Source organism: Prionailurus bengalensis, chromosome A3, assembly GCF_016509475.1.
Source record: "Prionailurus bengalensis isolate Pbe53 chromosome A3, Fcat_Pben_1.1_paternal_pri, whole genome shotgun sequence".
Taxonomy (NCBI): Eukaryota; Metazoa; Chordata; class Mammalia; order Carnivora; family Felidae; genus Prionailurus; species Prionailurus bengalensis.
Window position 1 is genome coordinate 81780557 of NC_057354.1, and position 22089 is coordinate 81802645.

Below are 22089 nucleotides of genomic sequence, written 5' to 3' on the forward strand. Positions count from 1 at the left end.
TCTTTTAATTTATTGTCTGATCTGCTCAGTGGTGTTATAAATTTCTTGATTGTAAGGATGTTGTTCATATCTCCTGGTCTCTCCTGCACAGGATCTAGCATATAGAAAGTGCTTAATAAATTGGTTCTTCCCATAGAGGGTCTGAGCTTGGCCATAAATAATGTTTTCACAGTTCAGTTAAACTAACTTGTAAATTGAATACCTGCTTTTTCTGTTAACCCATTTTTGAAACAATTTCTTCTTCCTTCTCTTTTCTTTCAGGTTCAGGATTATCTAAGGAGATTTGAAAGTATACCAGATATGCTTGAATTGGATCACCTCACAGTTTCAGGAGATGTGACATTTGGCAAGAATGTTTCACTAAAGGTGTGTTAAGATGAAATTTTTCGTTCTGCTAGCTTTACAAAACAAGTTTAATTTTCTAGTCCTAAATTTACCTTTATTTTAAGGAATACTTCTTAGTCTATACCAGATGTTTGTTTATAAGACATAAATACATTTAAAAAATGAAATAGCTTACCACAATATTTAGTATTAATACTATCTTCCGTAGAAATACAACATAGTTAAAATACAATCATAATTGTTGTATATATGAACTTTATGGAATATAGCATTCAAATGGAAAGCAAATACCATGAAGTAATTTAACTGGTACTATTTTACTGAAAATCGGAGTCTTTAAAATAGAATCACTGTTAAATTAGCATTAGCTCACCAAATCTGAATCTTAATGAAAGTAGAAAAAATGGCAACTTCAGTTATACTGAACATAATCTATTCCTGGTAAGGTAATCTGTTGTCATCAGTCTAAAGATACTGATCTTACTGATAGTAAAGATACTACACCATAGTACTTGGGTACTTTGAGTATTCTTCTAGCTTAAGAAATAGGAAGGACTATGGGTATAAATATTAAAGCGCAGAACCAAAGATAAACACAGCTTTTTCCTAATTATTTTTTTAAAAATCCTATGCCTACATTACATGTGGCATTCTTAGTAAAACTACTTAAATGAAGATCTTGAAAAAAACATAAGGATATATGTGTATGTATATATATGTGTGTGTGTGTCTAGATGTATATACAGTTGACCCCTGAACAACATGGGGGATTTGGGGTGCTGACCCCCATGCAGCTGAAAATCCCCATCTAACTTTTGATTCCCCCAGACTAATAGTCTATTACTGAGTGGAAGCCTTACTGATAATAGTTGATTAACACATATTTTAGTAGGTGTTTTTATTATGTACTGTATTCTTATAACAAAGCAAGCTAGAGAAAAGAAAAGGAAATCCTAAGGAAAAGACATTTATAGTACTGTATCGAAAAAATGCATGTAAATGGACTTGCACAAAAAAAAAAGTTGTTCCAGGGTCAACTATACAGACATACATATGTGTGTATATATACATATACATATATGTACATGGAACTTTATTGCTGAGACTGCCTCATCTAAACAGCCTCCCCTAAGACATGAAAAATAAATTAGTAAACTGGTTTTAACAACAAAACAAATCCAAACCTATATGTAAATATAAACCAAGCACCTCCGTATCTTTATGAAGGTAGGTAATGCTGGTGACATTGCAAGTGGTTCTTCGAAAGGGCCAGTTATGCTGTGGCACTGGGTCCACTTCTCACTCCTGGTACCACCTCTGATACAGAGGCAGGGCATCTGGAACTACTGCCAGGATTGTTAGAGGGACACATTATACAATTTTCCTTAACATATTTTTTCATGGTTAATATTGCTTAGAAATACAACTGTTCCATTGTAAATGGAATTCTGCATAAATTCGGTGATTGTAAGGAAATCAGTTGCATTTCGGCTGGTTTCAAGTACACTCTCTTCTGTTTGATTTTCCCTGTCACATAGGGAACAGTTATCATCATTGCAAATCATGGTGACCGAATTGACATCCCACCTGGAGCAGTATTAGAGAACAAGATTGTATCTGGGAACCTTCGGATCTTGGACCACTGAAATGAAAAAAAAAATACTGTGTACACTTCATACTAATTATGGGCTAAACAGTTTCTTAACGATGAAATGTTCTCTAGGATTCTAAAATTGGCAGGTACTTTTACTATGCTACTGTACCCTGCAGTGTTAAAGTAGAGTTTGCAATATGCTTTTAGTCCAAGAAAAGCACAGTTGGAAGCAATACGTTTCTTTAATGAGGATCCTGAAAGTTCATCTTAAAGTGCAATATTGTTTAATCTTAAAACTGGGGCAGCTCTGCTGGAACATCTTTGAACAGAGGCCTCAATGATGGTCACTTTGAATTGCTTGTGATTTAAACAATAAAGCTGTGAGGCAATCCATGTGTACATGTATACTTTCAATGCTAACTTTATGAAATGAAGAAAAACAGTTGACTCTTGCGAAAGTTGCTATTTCGTTTGGAAGATTTAGTCTTGAAATATTTAAGTATTCACTGGCCAGCTACCTGACACATCTAGTTTTTGCATTTCTAAGAATCTTAACCACATCATTCTTTCCATAGGAATTAAACCTGAAGGTATTCCATACCTTTCATCTAGTTCTAAAGCTGGGATGCCTGCCATGCTTTCCACAGACTCTCCACTTATGAACACAAAGTAATGTTTCTTTTCCCAGGTGAAGGGATGGGGTGGGTAGAGGTAGGGTTTTTCACTTACATACTTGTTCTCCAGTATGGTGGGGTGGAGGTAGAACTTTATAACAAGTTCCCTTTCCTTGAAGCTTTCTTGTGGTCACTGAAAATATTCATGAATAACCTTCCAAATCAGCTCTGCTGGTAGTTGAATTTGTGGCTTTTCTCTAAGGATTAATTACATTTTCTAATTTTTCCATTCTTGTTTTTAAGTAGGCTGCTTGTAATTTAAAATTTACTTGTACAGTATTAAAAAAAAAAAAGTTGCCTTATAAAGTCTGGTAATTTTTTACAGCTTTATTTTAGACAGTTTAAGAACCAATGACATACCTTAGTAATGATAAAGAAAACAGGCTTTCCTTTTAGGAAATGGAAGAGCACAAAATAAGACTATTATTTCATTGTACATAATCACAACAAGATTAGGCACTCTGACGGGGTTAGGCAAGACTCCCGGTGTGAGGTGAGGCACAGGCACTTTCATTTGTGGAGTGCTGCTGATTCTAATTTTGAAGGTACGTATTATAAAATCTTTAAATAAGTTACTCAACACCTTATTTCTGGCCGCAGAACAGCAGCCTATATTTTAAAAGTTCCATTTCTCCCTGGTCTTTGTTCATATACATGTCGAAAGTAACTTAAAAACAAAAACCCAAGGGGGCCATACTTCATCTATTATCTAAATGTTAAAATGAGAACTCATAAATACGCAGAATATATGAAAATGTATTCTAACCATTTGCTAGAAATAAAAAGGCAAAAAAACCCACAAACCAACCCTTCATAGATACTTGTATAAAAATACAGCTATTAAACTGCAGCCTTTCACATACCCCTTCTGAAAAGTATTTAAATTAGTAGTTGCATAAATAAATGCCAATATCTTTTTCTTTAATTATTACTGTGATCAGACTTTCAAGTATTTAGACTATTCTGGAAGGCTTTACTCAGATGACATACAGTGGTGGTAGAAAGATTAAATACGTGACACACGAGGCCTGAAACTTGACATTGGTCACTAAAACAAAAATTGAGTTTCTAAATCCAAGCAATCAAAAGATGTTTATTTTTCATAGAAAGATCTGTGTAAAAAAATAATTTTTCAAACAGCTTTACTTTCATAGAGAAAACTTTCTACAGAGGTTGACTAAGATTTTAATATTTTAAATTGTACCATCATTAAATAAGGTGGGACACCATATGAATTTCATTGCACTGGAAGAAATGCAAAGCATTTTTTAATATAAAGTATACAGAGCATTCTAGTCAACTACAGCTGTGTTACAGCTATGTGTTCTTTTGGATTTGGTCCAAAGAAACCTGAGTCTGTTTCCAGAGAGAATGAAAAATGTTATAGACACCTGATCAGTTACTCCTCACTGAAGGAAGCATAAAAATGGCATTCCTTGTAGATCCCACTGAATCCCAGTTTCCCAACACTGATACTTTCCTTTCCCCCTTCCCCTATCCCGTTCACTCTGGGTTCCAGGTTCAGTTCTTGAATCACAGGCATCCATATTTTCTTCACAAACATACACATCCCATGGTCAGATGAGCTACCCAGTTTTCCAGTATGTCATCACCTCTTCTGTTCCCAGATCTCGGACATATTTAGGTCCAAATCTTTAAGGCCTTTTAAGGCTTGAAGATTTCCAGTGTAAAAAGCTACATCTGCTGTGACCAACCTAAACATTGGAGAGAAAACTATTTTTAATCTCACACTCTCTACGATAAAGTAGCAATGCTCACAGAGTCAGTCTTATTCCTAGCTGCTAGACTATTAAAATTCAGATTTCCTAGGGACCAAATGTCAATATATTTCTCTTAGCAAGATTCCTGCCATCATATAGTTAGAGCGCTCTATTTCAACAATAAATATCTTGGAAAGGAATAAACCAGTGCAGGTTGAAATTGGTTTCATAATTCTGCCCAATAAAAAATAGATTTATCTTTAAAAAGCATGAAACAAAATGTAATCAGTTGTCATTAGACTATACAGTTGACCCTTGAACAACACAGCTTTGAACTGTGTGGATCTAATTAGATTTTTTTTGACATAGTAGAACACTAAATGTACTTTCTCTTATGATTTTCAAAACATTTTCTCTAGCTTACTTTATTATAAGAATATAGTATATAACATACAAAGTATGTGTCAATCAGCTGTTGATATTAACAGTAAAGCTTCCGGTCAACAGTGGGTATTGGTACTTCAGTTTCTGGGGAATCAAAAGCTACATGTGGGTTTTCTACTTGTGAGTAGTTTGGTGCCCCTAACTCCTGCAATGTTCAAGGATCAACTGTACATATATATGACTAATGAAATCAGGTGAAAGACAAGGTTTCCTGAGTAACATCCAAAGAAGCTAATGAAGGCTGGGATTCATGCATATATATTACTACATATAAAACTAGATACTGATATATAGCAACACGAGATGAGAAAAGAAAGTGTTAACACTTTTGAGCATTGAGCTGTCACATTAATGTCTACACTTGAGAGAACATTCCAGGAACTAACACTCAGATACATATCAAAGCTCCATGCATGTAAAACAGGGACTGGTCTGAGTAGATGTATATTTTGACAAATATGGCCCATGGAAGAATAGGAGACCTTAATTTAGTAGTTTGTAAAAGAGAAGAAGAAATCCAGCTTTAGTATTTTAATGAACACATAAGTTCTGGATCGCTGGACTACACGGGGACAGAGGTGTTAGAAGCACCCTTAATGTTTGTCCTACAGTCTAATTTATAAATGCTTTTGGACTTAACGTGCTTAATGTTTGACCTTTCATCACATGGCAGAATTTAACAAGGACCATATTTTTCATTTAAAACTCATCTAATTAAGATGCTTTAAAAAGATTTGAAATTATACTTGTGATAATATGGTAAGTGCACTGTGAAACTAACAGCAACAGCTCAAAACAGAAAACCTTTCTAAGGCAAGGTCCCCCACATTCAAAACTAAACCTAAAATTAACATAAATCTCCATTTAAAAGTATTTCCATAATCCTATCAAAGTTGAAAATTATTGTTTAACATAAAAGGGAATATTGGCAAACACATAACCAACAAAAGATTAGCTTGAGAGCATATGCAAAAATCTAAAATCGACAAGAAAAAGATAATGCCCAAGAGAAAAATGGACAAAGAAAATGAACAGGAAAAGTGAAATGAGAACACTTCAATGACTAATGAATATATGAAAAGATGACAAACTTCAGGAAATGCAAATCAAAACAAGATACCACCTGCAATTATTAAAAAAATCTAATAGCAAATGTTGACAACATGGTGCAGCTACTTTGAAGAACATTCTGGCAAAACCTAGCCGAGTGAAAATGTACATATGCTGGTATTAACTTGTGGATATACTCTAAAGAAATGATTACACCACTAGACATGCATATAGATCTTCACTGTGGCATAGTTGTAATGGAAAAAAGTAATAACTTAGAAATCTCTCTTGGGGAAATGGCTGCATTAAATATAGTTGATTCAAGTGGGAGAAATGTCAAAAAATGGACAACTCCTATCAAATAGATAAACCAGTAACAATGCTGAGTGGAATAAAGTAAGCCATGTACAATATACCATGTAAGTTTATAAAACAGTGCTACGTATTTTTTTAAGATCTAGAGATAAGGAGAAGGACTTAAAAATGTAGGCCAAATTTATTAGAAATATTGACTAAGGTTGGGGAAAGAGAATGGGACTGGAGATGGGAGCCAGGGATACTTCAATTTCATTTGAAATGCCATTTTTTTAAAACATTATGAACATTTTTCCAGGCGAAATGATAAATGTTAATGATTAAATAGCAGCAATACAAATATTTTCTTTACATCTGTATTTTTAAAATGTCTTAAATAAAAAAAAATCCATTTAAAAAACAGGGCTGGGGAGAAGGAAGGTAGCAAGTAACTGCTTAATGGGTACAGGGTTTCTTTTTTTTTTTTTAAGCTTTGATCTTATTTTATTATCTGACTGGACAACTAGACAACAGGAACTAGAACACACTTGTGAATGCACTAACTGCTACTGAATTGTTAACTGCAAAATGGTTAATTTTATGTGAATTTCATCTTGAAAAAAAAAAGTACATTTTTAAAGCCATTCCAGGAACAAAAATTACTTATAAGCAGGTAGTTTATTATGTCTTTTGCTAGAGTCTAGAGGTCAATTTTCAGGGAATTCTATCTTTCAAGGAATCACTCACAAGACATGAATTGACTTACACAGAATTAGTGTCTTTAAAAGTGTATGACAGTGAAGATCTCTAGGTTGGTAAGACCCCCAAATAGCTATATTAACAGAGAAAATAATAGGTAGGTAATGAGTTAGCTTCAATGCTTCAGAACTACTGGTCAGAAAAACCCATGAACGAACCAACCCAGACTTAGCTATGGGAATAAAAATAGAAGGCTATGGGTCGAGTAGGCTTAAAAGTACTAGTTTTTTAAAAATAGTCTCTGAGACATATTTGGTATTCATTAAACTGTCCTTGAACTTTTCTGTGGCTCTGAAACTTTTGAAAATAACAATTCTTAAAAAAAAAAAAAAAAGAAAAAGAAGAACCAGGTAATAATTAAGGGAGAGAATCAGATTGTTGCATAAAACTAACTCAGCGTGGCCAACACGTGTATTCAGTATTATGAAGCTCCCAAATATTTTTTGCAAAATCAATTCAGTGTATTTGTTTTGTTGGACAGGGCCAATTTCTGACTCCAAAATGCATTTTTTCATTTGTTCCTATAAGTTTGAAATTGAAGCCCAAAACTTAATGTTTTATTCCTAAAATCCACAGAACAGGTAACACACTGAGAAAATCATATTAGGATGTAGCTTCATGATCAGTGCTTTTGTATTTTATATAATTTTTCCCCATATTTTTATGTTCTTCACAAAAATTTTGTGATGGTACTTTTTACCATCATCCCTATTTTCAAATCCAAGAAAATAAAAGTGCAAAAATAAAAGTGATTTACCTAACATCACACAACTAGTAAGTGGCAGAACTTAAACCAAGTTTTCTGATTCTAAATTGTTTTGTATAACTAAAATATTTCACTGATAGTACATATAATTTGTTCAAAAGCTTACAATAAAAATGTACATACACACACATTTTTTTGTAACCTTATGAAAGTTACAGAAGATTTTATCCTTCTCATTTTATAAATAAGGCAGAAGTTAAGTGGACCTTCTCATGGTCACACAGCTACAAAGTAGGCCTTTGAGTCCTGTCTGGATACAGGGAGACTACTGCATAAGGATGTGCTACTGACCCACACTACCTCAAAACAGACATATAAGTAATTGACCACTTATAAAATACTTTAATGTAGATAGACAAGTTGATATAGATGTCCTCTCCACAGAGGAATAAATTGCTGATTTTACCATGGTGCAGATCTGGCAAGATTATAATGGAAAAGGACAGCATAATGAATAAAAACCAATCAGGCAATCCAATACTGGAGCATGTAGTAAAAATATGTTGAAAACATACCCATTTTGAGGTCCTCCATCATTTATCACATTTAAATGAGATAACTGTTTTTTCAAGTGGAGTTTATAACTTGCATTAATTCTTAAAAATAACATCTGGAAAAGAAGTAATATGGTTTCTTAAAGCTCTTTTGAAATAGAAGACATAAGCATCTGAGTCATCAGTATCAAATCAATATTATTTGGAAAAAATATATTTATTTATTTATTTTGAGAGAGAGCACGAGCAGACGAGGGGCAGAGAGGGGGAGAGAGAATCCCAAGCAGGCTCGGTACTATCAGTGCGGAGCCCGACATGGGGCTCGAATTCCTGAAACTCGAGATCACGACCTCAGTCGAAATCAAGAGCTGGACGCTTAACCAACTGAGCCACCCAGGAGAAAATATTTTTTAAAAATCTTTGCTTTGGCATATACTTTTAAGATGCTACTCTGAAGGTATGTAGTTGCTATTTTAGTACAGTTTTCTCTATAGTTGGATAAAACCTCTTCTTCTTCTTATCAGCAGTACTTCTTTTAGTGATATGATTTATCACTGCCTTTCTGCTCCTTTGAAGTCGTCTGGGATATATAACTGGGATCAACCAAGCCATGTATAAAGAAATGGAGAATTCTGCAGTATATTAAATAGGAACTTCAAGACAAAACAACAAAGTCACAATGGTAGAGGCAAAGATACTTTCATCCTTCTAAATTGATAAAATTACTTCAAAGTATTTTACTGCTCCTGCATGCAGAGTGTTGATTCAATGGCCCAATACTTCTGTGGGAAATACCTGACCTGAAATTATATACAGTTAATCTTTGGAAATGATTTTGTGGGGGCACCTGGGTGGCTCAGTCGGTTGAGCATCCGACTTCGGCTCAGGTCATGATCTTGCGGTCCATGAGTTCGAGCCCCGTGTCGGGCTCTGTGCTGACCGCTCAGAGCCTGGAGCCTGTTTCAGATTCTGTGTCTCCCTCTCTCTCTGACCCTCCCCCCATTCGTGCTCTGTCTCTCTCTGTCTCAAAAATAAATAAATGTTAAAAAAAAAAAATTAAAAAAAAAAGATTTTGTGGAGTAACATGTTTTCTATGGGAGGAAATATATATAAAGGCACCTATGGAATTTTGTGGAATTACTGGTATTCATGTGACAATACTGACATAAAAATCTAATTCTTGCTCAGCTTTGATAAGAGTTCCCTTTAAATTATGATGCAGATTTAAAAAAATATATATGAAATACCTGTATGCCCAGCTCCTTGACCTGGCCATAATTAGAACTCAGATTGACAAATCCAAAAAGTGAGAATGTCAGAGGTGAGATCTTATACTTGGAATGAGAAGGATGGCTTGGCTAGGAAGAAATAAGGAAAAAAAAGAGAGACCCAAGTGGGTGCTCCATATCTTATGGCTCCTCCTCAATCCTCAGTGGGCCTCAAAGGAGTTGGATGATATTTAATCATGACTTTGGAATGATTAATGAAAACCTAGGGAAGCATGCAGAAAAACAGGTACTGTCAGATGGAAGTCTGAGGTGGTATGGGAAAGGAAACCACCAGGAGAAAGAATAGGCAAAAGATCCTAATTTGCTCCCAGATACCATTTCTATATACTCAACCAATTAGAGGCAAACTCAAATAAGAAACTTGTTTGAAGAGCAAAAATTCCAGTGAAAGTTAAGCTCATTAGTCATACAACTAAGCTTGTATTCCAACACTGTATCATTCTACAACTGGGCTCAAATGAGATAGCCTCGTATAGAGGGAACAAGCTAAGGTGGGTAAAGAAGACTGGAGGGGCGCCTGGGTGGCTCAGTCAGTTAAGCATCTGACTTCAGCTCAGGTCATGATCTCATGGTTTGTGGGTTCAAGCCCCGTATCAGGCTCACTGCTATCAGTGCAAAGCCTGCTTGGGATCCTCTGTCCTCCTCTTTCTCTGTCTCTCCCCACCTCACTCACACTCTCTCTCAAAAATAAATATACATTAAAAAAAAAAGGGGAAAAAATACTGGAATCTTTAAAGTATCAGGAGAGGGAAAGCAAGTAGAGGGGATGGGGTAGAAGTGTAGGTGAACAATGGAGAAAACTCTGATAACACTTTTGTAGGGGAAGACAGTAGGGACAAGGAGTGGATATTTCATAAGTGAGAGGTGCCAAATTTTACTATTTTCCTGGTTTATGCATACTAAGATCATTTATGTTGATCTAACAAAAATAAGGTATACTGACTGAGTTATTTCATGTGTCCTCTCATTATTAATTCTATCACTAATTCCTTCACTATCCCATTTGGATTATAATAACAGCAACATATTTTACTACTGATAAATGCCAACTCTGATTTTCAAACTGATACTATGATGAATGACGTAAGTAGAATCTGGGATCTCTATACTCAATGGACAAACAAAATATCTGCTTTTTATAATTGCTGACCATATAGCAGAGCAATTATTGCTCTGGCCTGTTAGAGCTAGAGGCACTTTGAAATCAGACATTTATATCCACATTTCACAGGTTAATATAACAGCTGAAAAAATAATCATATCGGAAAAATGAACTAGGCTTAACTGTACCAAAAGTATATAAAAAACACTCCAATTCTGTATGCATATGTTATGTATAAAAAAAGTAGTTTTAGGAATTACTACTCACTTGTGTTTGTTCTTCTGGAAGAAGATCAAATATAGCTTCATGCATTTTTGCCATTTGCTTACAAATATTCCTGAAACAGGCAGAAGGAACGGGAGCTTTCACCTCATACTGGCAGAGAAAAACAATGAGAATTATGTTCATGTCCTCTGGATTGTTAATTGTCTCCAGTGTTTCCTAAAACATATGTTTTTGGCCCATGTTACATGTCTAACTCTGGTATAGTTGAAACTTACACTTCAACTGTGATCTGTGCTACTCATGCATATCTTAAGAACTTTTCATTAACTACCCTAATCTAATCTAAGAAAGCCATAATAATTTAGTGGCTAAGAACACAGGCTGCTTCCCTTCTTAAGATAGACTGCTTGGGTTCAAATCCTAGCTCTTTAGATGGTTAGCTAATGCTGGGCAAGTTACTTCATTTCTATCTCAAAGGGCTTTCTGTGAGGACTTAAAAAGGTGACTCATGAGAACACAAAACAGTGCTTAATACAAAGTGCTCAAAAAATGTTAGCTACCAATCTGGCTCAATATACAATGACGTGAATCTTTAAAGTAGGCCTTCTAGGGGCTCCTGGGTGGCTCAGTCGGTTAAGCGTCCGACTTCAGCTCAGGTCATGATCTCGCAGTCCGTGAGTTCGAGCCCTGCGTCGGGCTCTGGGCTGATGGCCTGCTTCGGATTCTGTGTCTCCCTCTCTCTCTGCCCCTCCCCCGTTCATGCTCTGTCTCTCTCTGTCTCAAAAATAAATAAACGTTAAAAATAAATAAATAAATAAATAAATAAATAAATAAATAAATAAAAATAATAAAGTAGGCCTTCCAAATTAAGAGATTATTTTTCAAAGATGATTTTAAGAATGTGTCAACATGATCATATCCGAAACCAATAGGACTCTGGTATCAACATTTTCTTTTTCTTTTATAGGTAAGCCAATAAAGTAATCATATTTACTTTAAAGATGGTAAAGGAAGACTTTTTCAGCAATGACCTATACTGAAAATTTAAACTTAGGTAAATTCATTTTAACTATTCTTACATTTGGAACAATATACTGGTATCATTCAAACAGCCATCTTTGGCCCATATCTTATAATTCACAGCTTAAATTATATACTATTTTTATTTATAAGACAAATCTGGGCTAAATAATGTACTAATCTTACATAGTTATTAAAATGATAAGTTCCAATATATTGCTCTTAAAAGAACCATGCAGAAGTCACCACATGACTGGACCAAGATCAGCAAAGTTGTGACCAACCTAATGGTTTACCTTTCTTCAGCCTGGAAATATAAAAATCCCCTTATCTTCTATTTTTTTTATTAATAATAACGATATAATTCACACACAATAAAATTCACCCTTTTCAAGTGTACAATTAACTGGTTTTTAGTAAACTCATAGTTACAAAACCATTACCACTAACTTCCGAACATTCTCCTCACCCCAAAAGAAACCCATAACCTTTCACAGTCACTCCCATTCCTCCCTCCCTAAGGTTGCTCCTGACAAGCACTAATCTCTATAAGTGTACTCCTATAACACATGGCTTTTTGTGACTAGCTTTTTTCACTTAGCATAATGCTTTCAAGATTCATCCATGTTGTTGACATGCATCAATACTTCATCTTTTAAATGGCTGCATGACATTCTATTGAATGAATATACCACAGTTTATCCAATCATCTATTGATGGACATTTGGTTTCTTTCTACTTTTTGGCTATCAGTAATGATGCTATGAACATTCATGTACTGGTTTTTGTGTGGACAAATGTTTTCAATTCTTTTAGGTGTATACCTAGAAGTGGAATTACTGGGTCATATGGTAACTTTATATTTAATCTTCTTAGAAAATGCCAAATTTTTTTTAAAACCCTACCCAGCAGTGTATGAGGGTTTCAGTATCTCCATATCCTCACCAACACTTGTTACTGTCCTTTTATTTAGGCATCCTAGTAGTTATGAAGTAGTTACCTCGTTATGGTAACATCCCCTTATTTTAACTACCACCCTGTACTGAATAGTATCTGCCCAAATTCATGTTTACTCTGAACTTTATAAGGTCATACTGGATTAGAGTGGGCACTAAATCCACTGACTGATGTCCTTATAAAAGAAAGGAGAGGCACTTGGGCGACTCAATTGGTTAAGAGTCCTACTTCGGCTCAGGTCATGATCTCACGGTTTGTGAGTTCAAGCCCCACGTAGAGCTCTGTGCTGACTGCTCAGGGCCTGGAGCCTGCTTCAGATTGTCTCTCTCTCTGCCCCTGTCTCCCTCTCTCTCTGCCCCTCACCTTTTCATGGTCTGTCTCTCTCTCTCTCTCTCAAAATAAATAAACATTAAAAAATTTTTAATAAAAAAAATTAAGGAAATTTAGAAAGACACACAGAAGGAAAATGGCCACATGAAGACAGAGGTAGAGATTGAAATGGTGCATCTATAAGCCAAAGAATGCCAACAGAGAATGACAGCAGACACCAGAAACTAGAAAGAGGCAGGGAAAGACTCTTTGCTAGAACCTTCAGAGGAAGCATGGCCGACAACACTTTGATATAGGACTTCTAGCTTTTAGAATTATGAAAGAATAAATTTCTGTGGTTTTAAGCCACTTGGTCTGTGGTAATTTGTTTTGGCAGCTCTGGGAACCTAGTACACCCCCAAAACCTTCCTTCACACCTAAAGATGAACCTTGCTTTCCCTAAAGATACCATTCTTTTTTTTTTAATTTTTTAAAAAATGTTTATTTATTTTTGAGACAGAGACAGAGCATGAACAGGGAAGGGTGAGAGAGAGAGAGAGAGAGACAGACAGACAGACAGAATCTAAAACAGGCTCCAGGCTCTGAGCTGTCAGCACAGAGCCCAATGCGAGCCTCGAACCCACGAAACACGAGGTCGAAGCAGGGCTCGAACTCATGGACCGCGAGATCATGACCTGAAGTCGGACGCTTAACCAACTGAGCAACCAGGCGCCCCCCTAAAGATACTATTCTTTCCATCTAACTTCACCATCATATTTCTTCAGTCACTGAAACTTGATACCATATTCTTTATTCTCAACCCTTAAAATTTGATTCTTGCCACCACCCAAACCACCTTCTTCCACTATTAACAATCTTCTGAAATTTCTTTCTGCCAAAATCACTAAAGACATCCGAACTTCCAAATTTAGTAACTTTTCTACTTCTGTTTCCTCACTACTCTGCAGTATTCACATACCTTCACGCTTGAAACACAGTCCTTGTGTGACACAATGTTTTCCTGGTTCCTTCCTCCCCTCCTGGAGGAAAAAGATGTCTCCTATCTCCTAAGTGCAAAGCTTCTTCCGTGTTAAGCCCCCTCATTTTCCCTTCTTTCTCTCCTATCAATCTCATTCAATCTAACAGCTTCTAATTTATCTCTAATCCAGAACCACTTTGTTAAGTCACACATTTCCTAAATGTTCCATACCATAACTGAGTTTACTATAAGCTTTCCCAAACCTGCCTCTTTCCTGTTTCAATTACTATTGCTGTTATTACAATCCTCCTGCTCACACAGCCTGGAAATCTCCAACTCAGTTTTTATTCCTCCTTCTCCTTGGTTCCTTATATTGAATTGGTGACTAAGTGCCATCAAATGTACTTTCAGAGTATTCTGCACATTAATACTCTAGGTCAGAGTTTCTCAACCTCTACACTACTAACATTTTGGCTACATCATTCACTGTTGCGAGGGCTGTCCTGTGTATTATAGGATGTTCAGTACCAGTATCAGCCCACTCCCCAAACTCTGACAACCAAAAATATCCCAACACTTCTGAATATCCTCTGGGAACAAAACTGTCTCAGTTGAGAAACATTGCCGTAGGTGAGGTCTTCAATACTTATCTGAAAAAATATACTAGCATTTTAATGAGTCCAATTATAAGGTCAACAAACATTAAATAAAGCTGCTTGGTACACAGTAACTTCTGGATAAGTATTTTCTTAGATGTGTATGTATATGTACATATATGTATGTATATATGTACATATGTATGTATATGGGTATATGGACCTACATATGAGAATACGTACACTGGAATGAATGTGTCAGATACTACAATAGTTGGAGTGTACAAAGATGAATCAGAGACAGGGAGCTTTGGGGAGCTGCCTAACAGCTGGTTGGTGTTCCAGAAAGTGGACATTGCATGCTACAGGAACACGGATGAAGGACATTTAGGCAATAGTGGAGGTGGCTTCCTGAGCAGCACACCTGGGCTGCTGAGTCTTCAAATGATAACAATTACAATAACAGAAGACATTTCATATCACCTCAAATCCATTCTACATACTATCTGATAAGTCCTTCTGAAGTGCAATTCTAATCAGGTGATTTGTTAGTTTAAAAACCTTGGGGTTCTACTTCTGTTTAAAATTTAGAAAGCTGTAAGACAATGTTCTACTACCCTAACCACAAGAAAAACCATAATAATTTACAAAATCATAACTTTTCTTCAACCCATCAGAGAACAAAGGTCCCCAAAACCACGGGAACGAATTCCAAAGAGTCACAAGCCCTTCTGAGGAGATGGGACACACGAAATGTCTCATTATGGCAGAGCATAGGAAGAAGAGGTGACTACCACAGAAGGAAAAAAGAAAGAAAACAACTAACATTTTAACAAAATCCCAAAGGCCAAATATGAACTAGTACATGTTTACAATAAATGAGAACTCTAGCTACAAGGAGAGTGTGCACTCATTCACAGGCTCTTCTCTATGGGTCTCCGGAAGGTACTCAGAAGCAACACTGAGATCAGAGCAGAAGACCACAGAGTCACTCTCAGTAGCAGCACAGACAAGCAGGAGGCGAATGGCTGCCACTAGAGAAAAGGAACCAATGCCGACGAATTCCCTGCACCCTCCTCTTATACCAAGCAAAAGCCTTAAGTCACTGAGAAAGGGCACCAAATTCTTTCATACCCAGGGCCACTGTGTGAGGAACAGAAACAAAATACCTTTAAGCCTAGGATCATAAACCAAATTGGTTACCACTGGAGGAGGGGTGGGGCCACTGAGAAGGCTTCACATCCCAGGACTTACATTACCTGATTCCAAGACTTCTAGTAATGCTACAGTAGTTAAGACAGTGTGGTATTGGTGTAAGATGGACTTACAGATCAAAGGAACAGATTAGACAGTTCAAAAAAAGACCCACACAAAAATAGCCAATTGATTTTCAACAAAGATGCCAATGGAGAAAGGATAGCCTTCAACAAAAGGTGCTGGAACTATCCAGAAAAATGAACACTGACTCATACTTTGCACTACACACAAAAATCAACTAGAAATGGATCACAGATATAAGAAAACACTGGAAATTATCTGTGTAACTTGGGTTATACAAAAACTTCTTAGGATAGGACACAAGCATGAAGAATAAAAGAAAGAAATGATAAACTGGAATTCATGAGAATTTAAAACTGCTTTTGTATGACACTGCCAAGAAAATGAAAAGATAAGCGATAGACTGGGAGAAAATACTTAAAAACTCTCCAAAAAATAAACATTAAAGAAGTTAAACAGGGGCGCCTGGGTGGCGCAGTCGGTTAAGCGTCCGACTTCAGCCAGGTCACGATCTCGCGGTCCGGGAGTTCGAGCCCCGCGTCAGGCTCTGGGCTGATGGCCCGGAGCCTGGAGCCTGTTTCCGATTCTGTGTCTCCCTCTCTCTCTGCCCCTCCCCCGTTCATGCTCTGTCTCTCTCTGTCCCAAAAATAAATAAACGTTGAAAAAAAAAAAAATTTAAAAAAGTTAAACAAAACAAAAACAAAAAAACCCATACAGACAATATAAAGTGCGGGTGAAGATGAAGAGCACCCCGAACTCTGATATATCAAAAGTAGGAAGACGAAATGGTACAATCACTTCAGAAAACAATTTGGCAGTTTTGTAAAGATATTATAAAGTTTTGCATTTACGTACAAAAGTTTTGTATTTACACAAAAGAAATAGAATACATGCCCACATAAAGATGTGCACATGAATGTTTATAGCAGCATTATTGTAACAGGCAAAGACTGGAGACAACTCAAAGGTCTATTCACTGATAAATGGATGAAAAAACAAAATGATGCATCCATACAATTGATACTACTCTATAATAAAAAGGAACAAACTACTAACATATGCTATAAATTTCAAAAGCATTATGTTAAATGAAAGGAGCCTGGGACAACAGCTACATTCTGTATAATTCCATTTATAGGACATTTTGGAAAAAGCAAAACTATACAGATGAACATCAGATCAGTGGTGTCAAGGTTTTGGGATGTGGGAAGAGAACTGACTGCTGGAGACAATGTTTAACAGTGATGCAACTGGTCAATATCTTGATTGTGGTAGTTCTATTATTAAAGTCATCATATACTTAGGGTGAATTTTAGGGGTGCTTGGGTGGCTTAGTTGGTTGAGCGTCTTATTCTTGATTTCAGCTCAGGTCATGACCCCAGGGTAGTGGGAGGGAGCCCTGTATTGGGCTCTGTGCTGAGCATGGAGCCTGCTTAAGATTCTCTCCCTCTCTCTCTCTCTCTCTCTCTGTGCCTCTCCCACACACTCTGTGTCTCTCAAATAAAAATTAAAAAAAATTCTTTTTTTTTTTTTTTTAAGAAAAAGGGTGAATTTTATTGAACGTGTTATATCCCCATAAACCTGACTTAAACTGTTTAGCTTTCCACTGGTAGTCAAAACTCTTTACTATCTTCCTAACATATCTCAGTTCACCTAACAATCAGTTCACTCACCCTGATTCATCGGCTAAATAGAATAACTTAACTTTGTTGTTATTAACAACAACAGCAAAAGCATTAGCATTCAACATTTACTGGAAACTTGCTATAGTCAGACACATGATAAAAGAAAAGCACCCCATGTATATTATCTCATTAATCCTCACTATAACCTTTTGAGGCTCTATTATTTTCCCAATTTAAAGATAGAAACTGAAGTTAAGGAAATTAATAATTTTTCCAAGGTGTTTCAATGGCAAATATGTGACAAACATTAAATTTGAACTTAGGTCTACCTGACTCCAAAACCCTGACACTAAACTTCCTCCTTATGATTCTTACTACATGCTGTTACCTCAGAGTATCTCTTTACCTCAACTTCATTTGCCCTAACTATGCCTATCTTTACGAGCAAAACTTACATGCATGCCACATCCCTAAAGCTTTCCCAGATCTCCCTCCTCAGCTGGCAACCATCTCTTCCAAAGCATTAAAAGCTTCAATAGCACAAAGTCGATTCCTTACTTGTGGCACTTTACATATTCTATTTCCTGTTAAAATTATCAATATACTTTTCCTAATGGATATTTTACTATTTGAGGGACAATGCTGAAGACTTCCTAACCCTTATGTATCCTGGTTACTTAACACAATTTAACTTCCTGAATGAATGAATAAGTGAAGGCTGGGACATTAGTTTAGTCAGTAGTACAATTACATATTAATGATTCATTCTACCCAAGCAATGGTACCACTACTTATTAGCTTCTTAGAAAGAGCCTATATTACTGTGTTATCCTTCTTTCTCCAAATAAAATTTTCAGATAAGAAAATAAAAAGCTAAAATTAAGAGGCTAACCCAACTCAAACATTGTCTGGTATTTCAATATGAATTAAAAACAGAGCTAAACTCCTGGGCAACACATGAAGCAAATACAGCAGGGAAGGACAGAGAGACATGTTAGTACAGAGAGAATGTAATAGGTCAAGGTAATGGGAGAAGTAGTTAGTAGGAAAGATAGTAGTGAAAATACTAAGTTGCAAAAGTCTAGGCACATTCTTAACATTAAAAATAATGGGGAGCAGGATATTTAAACTTTATAAAAGACGTAGGAAACATAGTAGCTAAATGTACTGTGTAGACTATGTAGAGAAGCCTCTGTTCAAACAAGTTATTGAAAAAAGACATTTTGAGACAACTGATAAATTTTAGATAAGAATAAATATTAGATGATATTAAGGAATTATTGCTAATTTTGTTAGGTATGATATGGTAGCATGAATATTTAACAAAGGGTCCTTTGGTTTTAGAAATACATACTATGTAGGGATGAAGTATCATAATGCCTCACATTTATTTTAGCAAAAAAAGCAAGATATGACTATTAAATATAGGTGATAAATATTTGCAAAGCTCATTAAATAATTCTTTATTTTTTATCAAAAAATTAAAAATTAAAAAAATGAATAAAACTAATTGCCACAGGAAAATGTCTAGCCACGGTCCCAGTTCTTGGTAAAAACAAACAAAACAAAAAAACAAACAAAACTCTGTATGACCAAAATGATAGAATAAAGTCAAGGTTTTAAGAGTACTGGCACTTTTTTGGGTTTGCTTCATTATATTCCACAGCTTATTCCTAATTCCACTATTTAACATTGTTAGGTGTTTGCAGTCCTCTGCCTTGTTAGATGGTAAACTTTTTGCTAAAAATTATTTTTCCTCCAGGTTTTTATTTAAATTCCATTTAGTTAACATACTGCATAATATTAGTTTCAGGTGTAGAATTTAGTGATTCGTCACTTACATACAACACCCAGGGCTCATCACAAGTGCCCTCCTTAATACCCATCACCTATTAACCCATCCCCTGCCCACCTCCTCTCTGGTAACAGATGGTAAACTTCTTGAGAGTAGTCACATTGTTATTTATTCACTTTTGGTAGACAGAAGAATGCTAAGTATCAAAAAGCAAAACTGGTGAAACAGAACTGCTTTTGAATTTAGTTACTACTTGGCAACCATAAAGAAAATCAGAGAATTCCTAAACAATATTTCTTCTCCATACAAAACTAGAAACTAATTTAACAGGTAGAACATAATACAGGTATGTTTGCACATGACTATAAATTCTTTAAGCTTCTTAAAAGCATAAAACATCTAGGTTATCTATCAGCCACCTCAGACATTCTCAAAGTGCAGTCTGGGGATGCCTGGGAGTCAGATACTCTTTCTAGGAAACTGTGGACTAAAATGCATTTTCATAATACTAAAATGTTACTAACTTTTTCACTCTCATTCTCTCATGATTGCAGAGTAGGGATTTTTAGAGGAGTTGTAACAATGTCATCATTCTGATGGCCAATGGAATGCGTGTTTGTGTATTCTTGTGTTTTAAATTTTTCTTAGTTTTAACGTCTAATATGGTACTTAATGATTGGTACAATTTGCAAAAATAAAAGCTGTTTGAGGTCGTTATTTTTAAGAGTGTAAAGAGGTGTCTTACAACCAAAGCATTTGAGAACTATTAAACAAATGCAATCTTATTTTCCAAGCACTCTTTCCCCACTGTCACCTTCAAAGGTGCGAGTACGTCTGTATCTGTGAATGGATGCCATTTTATCTTGCACTTTTATGATTTTCATGTGCCTGCTGCTCCTGCCATCTCAGAATCCTGAAGAATGCAAATAGCAGAAAAGCATACCAAAGTGCCTCGTTTGATGATTACCCTAAACATACTCTTGGGAAAAACATATAAACTAAATAAACCTTCAAAATTTCAAGTTATGAAATTTCTGCTTTGTCGCTAGACAGGTGTTAAGGAACTTAGGAAAAGAAAACAGTGAAGGATAGAGCAAAAGTGACTAGGGCTGATTAAGTAACATTTTTCTGGAAATACTCTCCAGTGTAATAAAGGATTCATTGGAAACCAATACTTCTTTTAATGATCTATTAGGAATGGGAAGCAAACAAGAAACGGATATTGAAATTGATTATCTATGAGGGAAATAATACAGCACCTCAGACTTTGCCATTTCAGTCTGGAAAATAAAGAATATACCTTCCCACAAATAACGTATTTACTTTTTTCTCTATTTTGAACTTTGTTCTCCCCATTCTATCTCTGGAAGGCTTTCAGACTAAAATCTAGTTTGAAGAAGCTACATATTTGTCAATGTAGCTAACATAAAATCACTTCTGTAGAGAGTTTCTATCATTCTTAAAATAATCTCCCTCCTGTCCCCTCCCAACCCCCTAGGAGATGACTATCCACTATTGGGCAATCTGAACAATTTACTGAGTTTTTCTAAACCCTGAGGAATTTGATTGGCTAGACAACTGTGAAAAGGCACAATGCCTTTAAACATTGCCTAATAGTTTCCATAAATCATTACCTTGGATAACAGCTTGTCAAATAAGCTATCCATTATCGCTACAAGCTTAGCTGATATTTCAGCGATGTGGTCATGGTAGTCCTGTAATGAGACAGAATATTAAAGTCCCTGGAACACATCTAAAAAATATTTACCAATTAAGGAATTAAATTTACGAAACTTCAGTAGAAAATACAAGGAAAAGTACCTTAGTGATATGATCAAAATGCCTAAGCATGCTATACTGCTTAGGCTGTAGTCGAGCTTCAAAATGAGCCCGGATCACAGGAATGTAGTGCACAATTAACTGCAAACAACGTGAAGATAGAGCTGAAGATCCAGGCAGTGGATACATCACGGAGAAACAAAAAAGAGAAATAGTTTAATTATATATCAAAATAAATTTTAAAATGTCAATTTCATACAGACCCCAGTTTATTTCATAAATGAAGAACACAGTGGCAGAAAGCAACATTATTTCACTTAAATAATTTGGTACTGAATAATGTAGTAAACATGCTGCTTTTCCCAATGACCTCAAGTTGTTAGTATTACTGACATGAGGAAGCTAATGGGACAACGGATTCTCTTATGACATTCAGATATCTTTCACCGCAAAGCACCTCATACACATTACATCTTAACATTTTCTATAGTGGTGCAACTTCCAAATAACTTATACTCATTAGAGTGGAAATTCCTCATAACATTTCCCCAGAAGCCAATTTTTCAATCATGGTAATACATCGAACAATGAAATAACCTTAGAGTCTTTAAATTAGAGTCATAAAAACATCAGGTGTACTAAAAAACACAATGAGTATAGCAACATCATCGTAAAATCTCAACATGTGAATTAAAAACAAGAATCCATACCCAAATTTTTTGTAGTTATTGTTTTTAATCCAACAACTTGCAGTGCACCAGCTCCAAGAACTAACTGGCAACTTCTTGAATTGAAGTACTAACAAAGGAAGGAGAAAGAAAAAGCCCGACAATTTATCAAAAACTGTTCTGTATATGCTGGCAATGTGTTTATTTACAGTTCTAAAACTACATTCCTCTTTCCTCTCATTCAAGGACCAAATGAATTTTCTAGTAAGAGCAACTAGGATCTATTTATGTAATGACAAAAAAGAGGCGAGGGGTGTTCCTAAATG

General features: G+C 35.8%; 2 protein-coding genes across 6 annotated transcripts in view; one reads left to right on the forward strand and one right to left on the reverse strand.

The window, feature by feature from the left end:
- Positions 1-2328, forward strand: part of UGP2 (UDP-glucose pyrophosphorylase 2) — a 58621-nt gene extending 56293 nt beyond the window's left edge. Inside the window, exons 9-10 of the mRNA XM_043603505.1 lie at positions 262-366; positions 1884-2328. Of these exons, the coding sequence (XP_043459440.1) occupies positions 262-366; positions 1884-1991 (213 nt within the window). The 3' untranslated portion in view covers positions 1992-2328. The remainder of the gene's footprint in view (positions 1-261; positions 367-1883) is intronic.
- The window catches only part of VPS54 (VPS54 subunit of GARP complex), a 139757-nt gene that overhangs the window by 48271 nt on the left and 69397 nt on the right, over positions 1-22089 (reverse strand). For 3 of the 5 annotated variants that reach the window (XM_043603501.1, XM_043603503.1, XM_043603502.1), the window contains exons 18-23: positions 21806-21893; positions 21138-21259; positions 20951-21031; positions 10800-10907; positions 8163-8257; positions 2926-4328 (exon numbers count right to left, since the gene is read on the reverse strand). In XM_043603501.1, the coding sequence (XP_043459436.1) occupies positions 4223-4328; positions 8163-8257; positions 10800-10907; positions 20951-21031; positions 21138-21259; positions 21806-21893 (600 nt within the window). In that variant the 3' untranslated portion in view covers positions 2926-4222. Of the gene's footprint in view, positions 1-2925; positions 4329-8162; positions 8258-10799; positions 10908-20950; positions 21032-21137; positions 21260-21805; positions 21894-22089 lie in introns of those variants that run through there. The other 2 variants (XM_043603504.1, XR_006300984.1) reach the window with 2 other exon arrangements.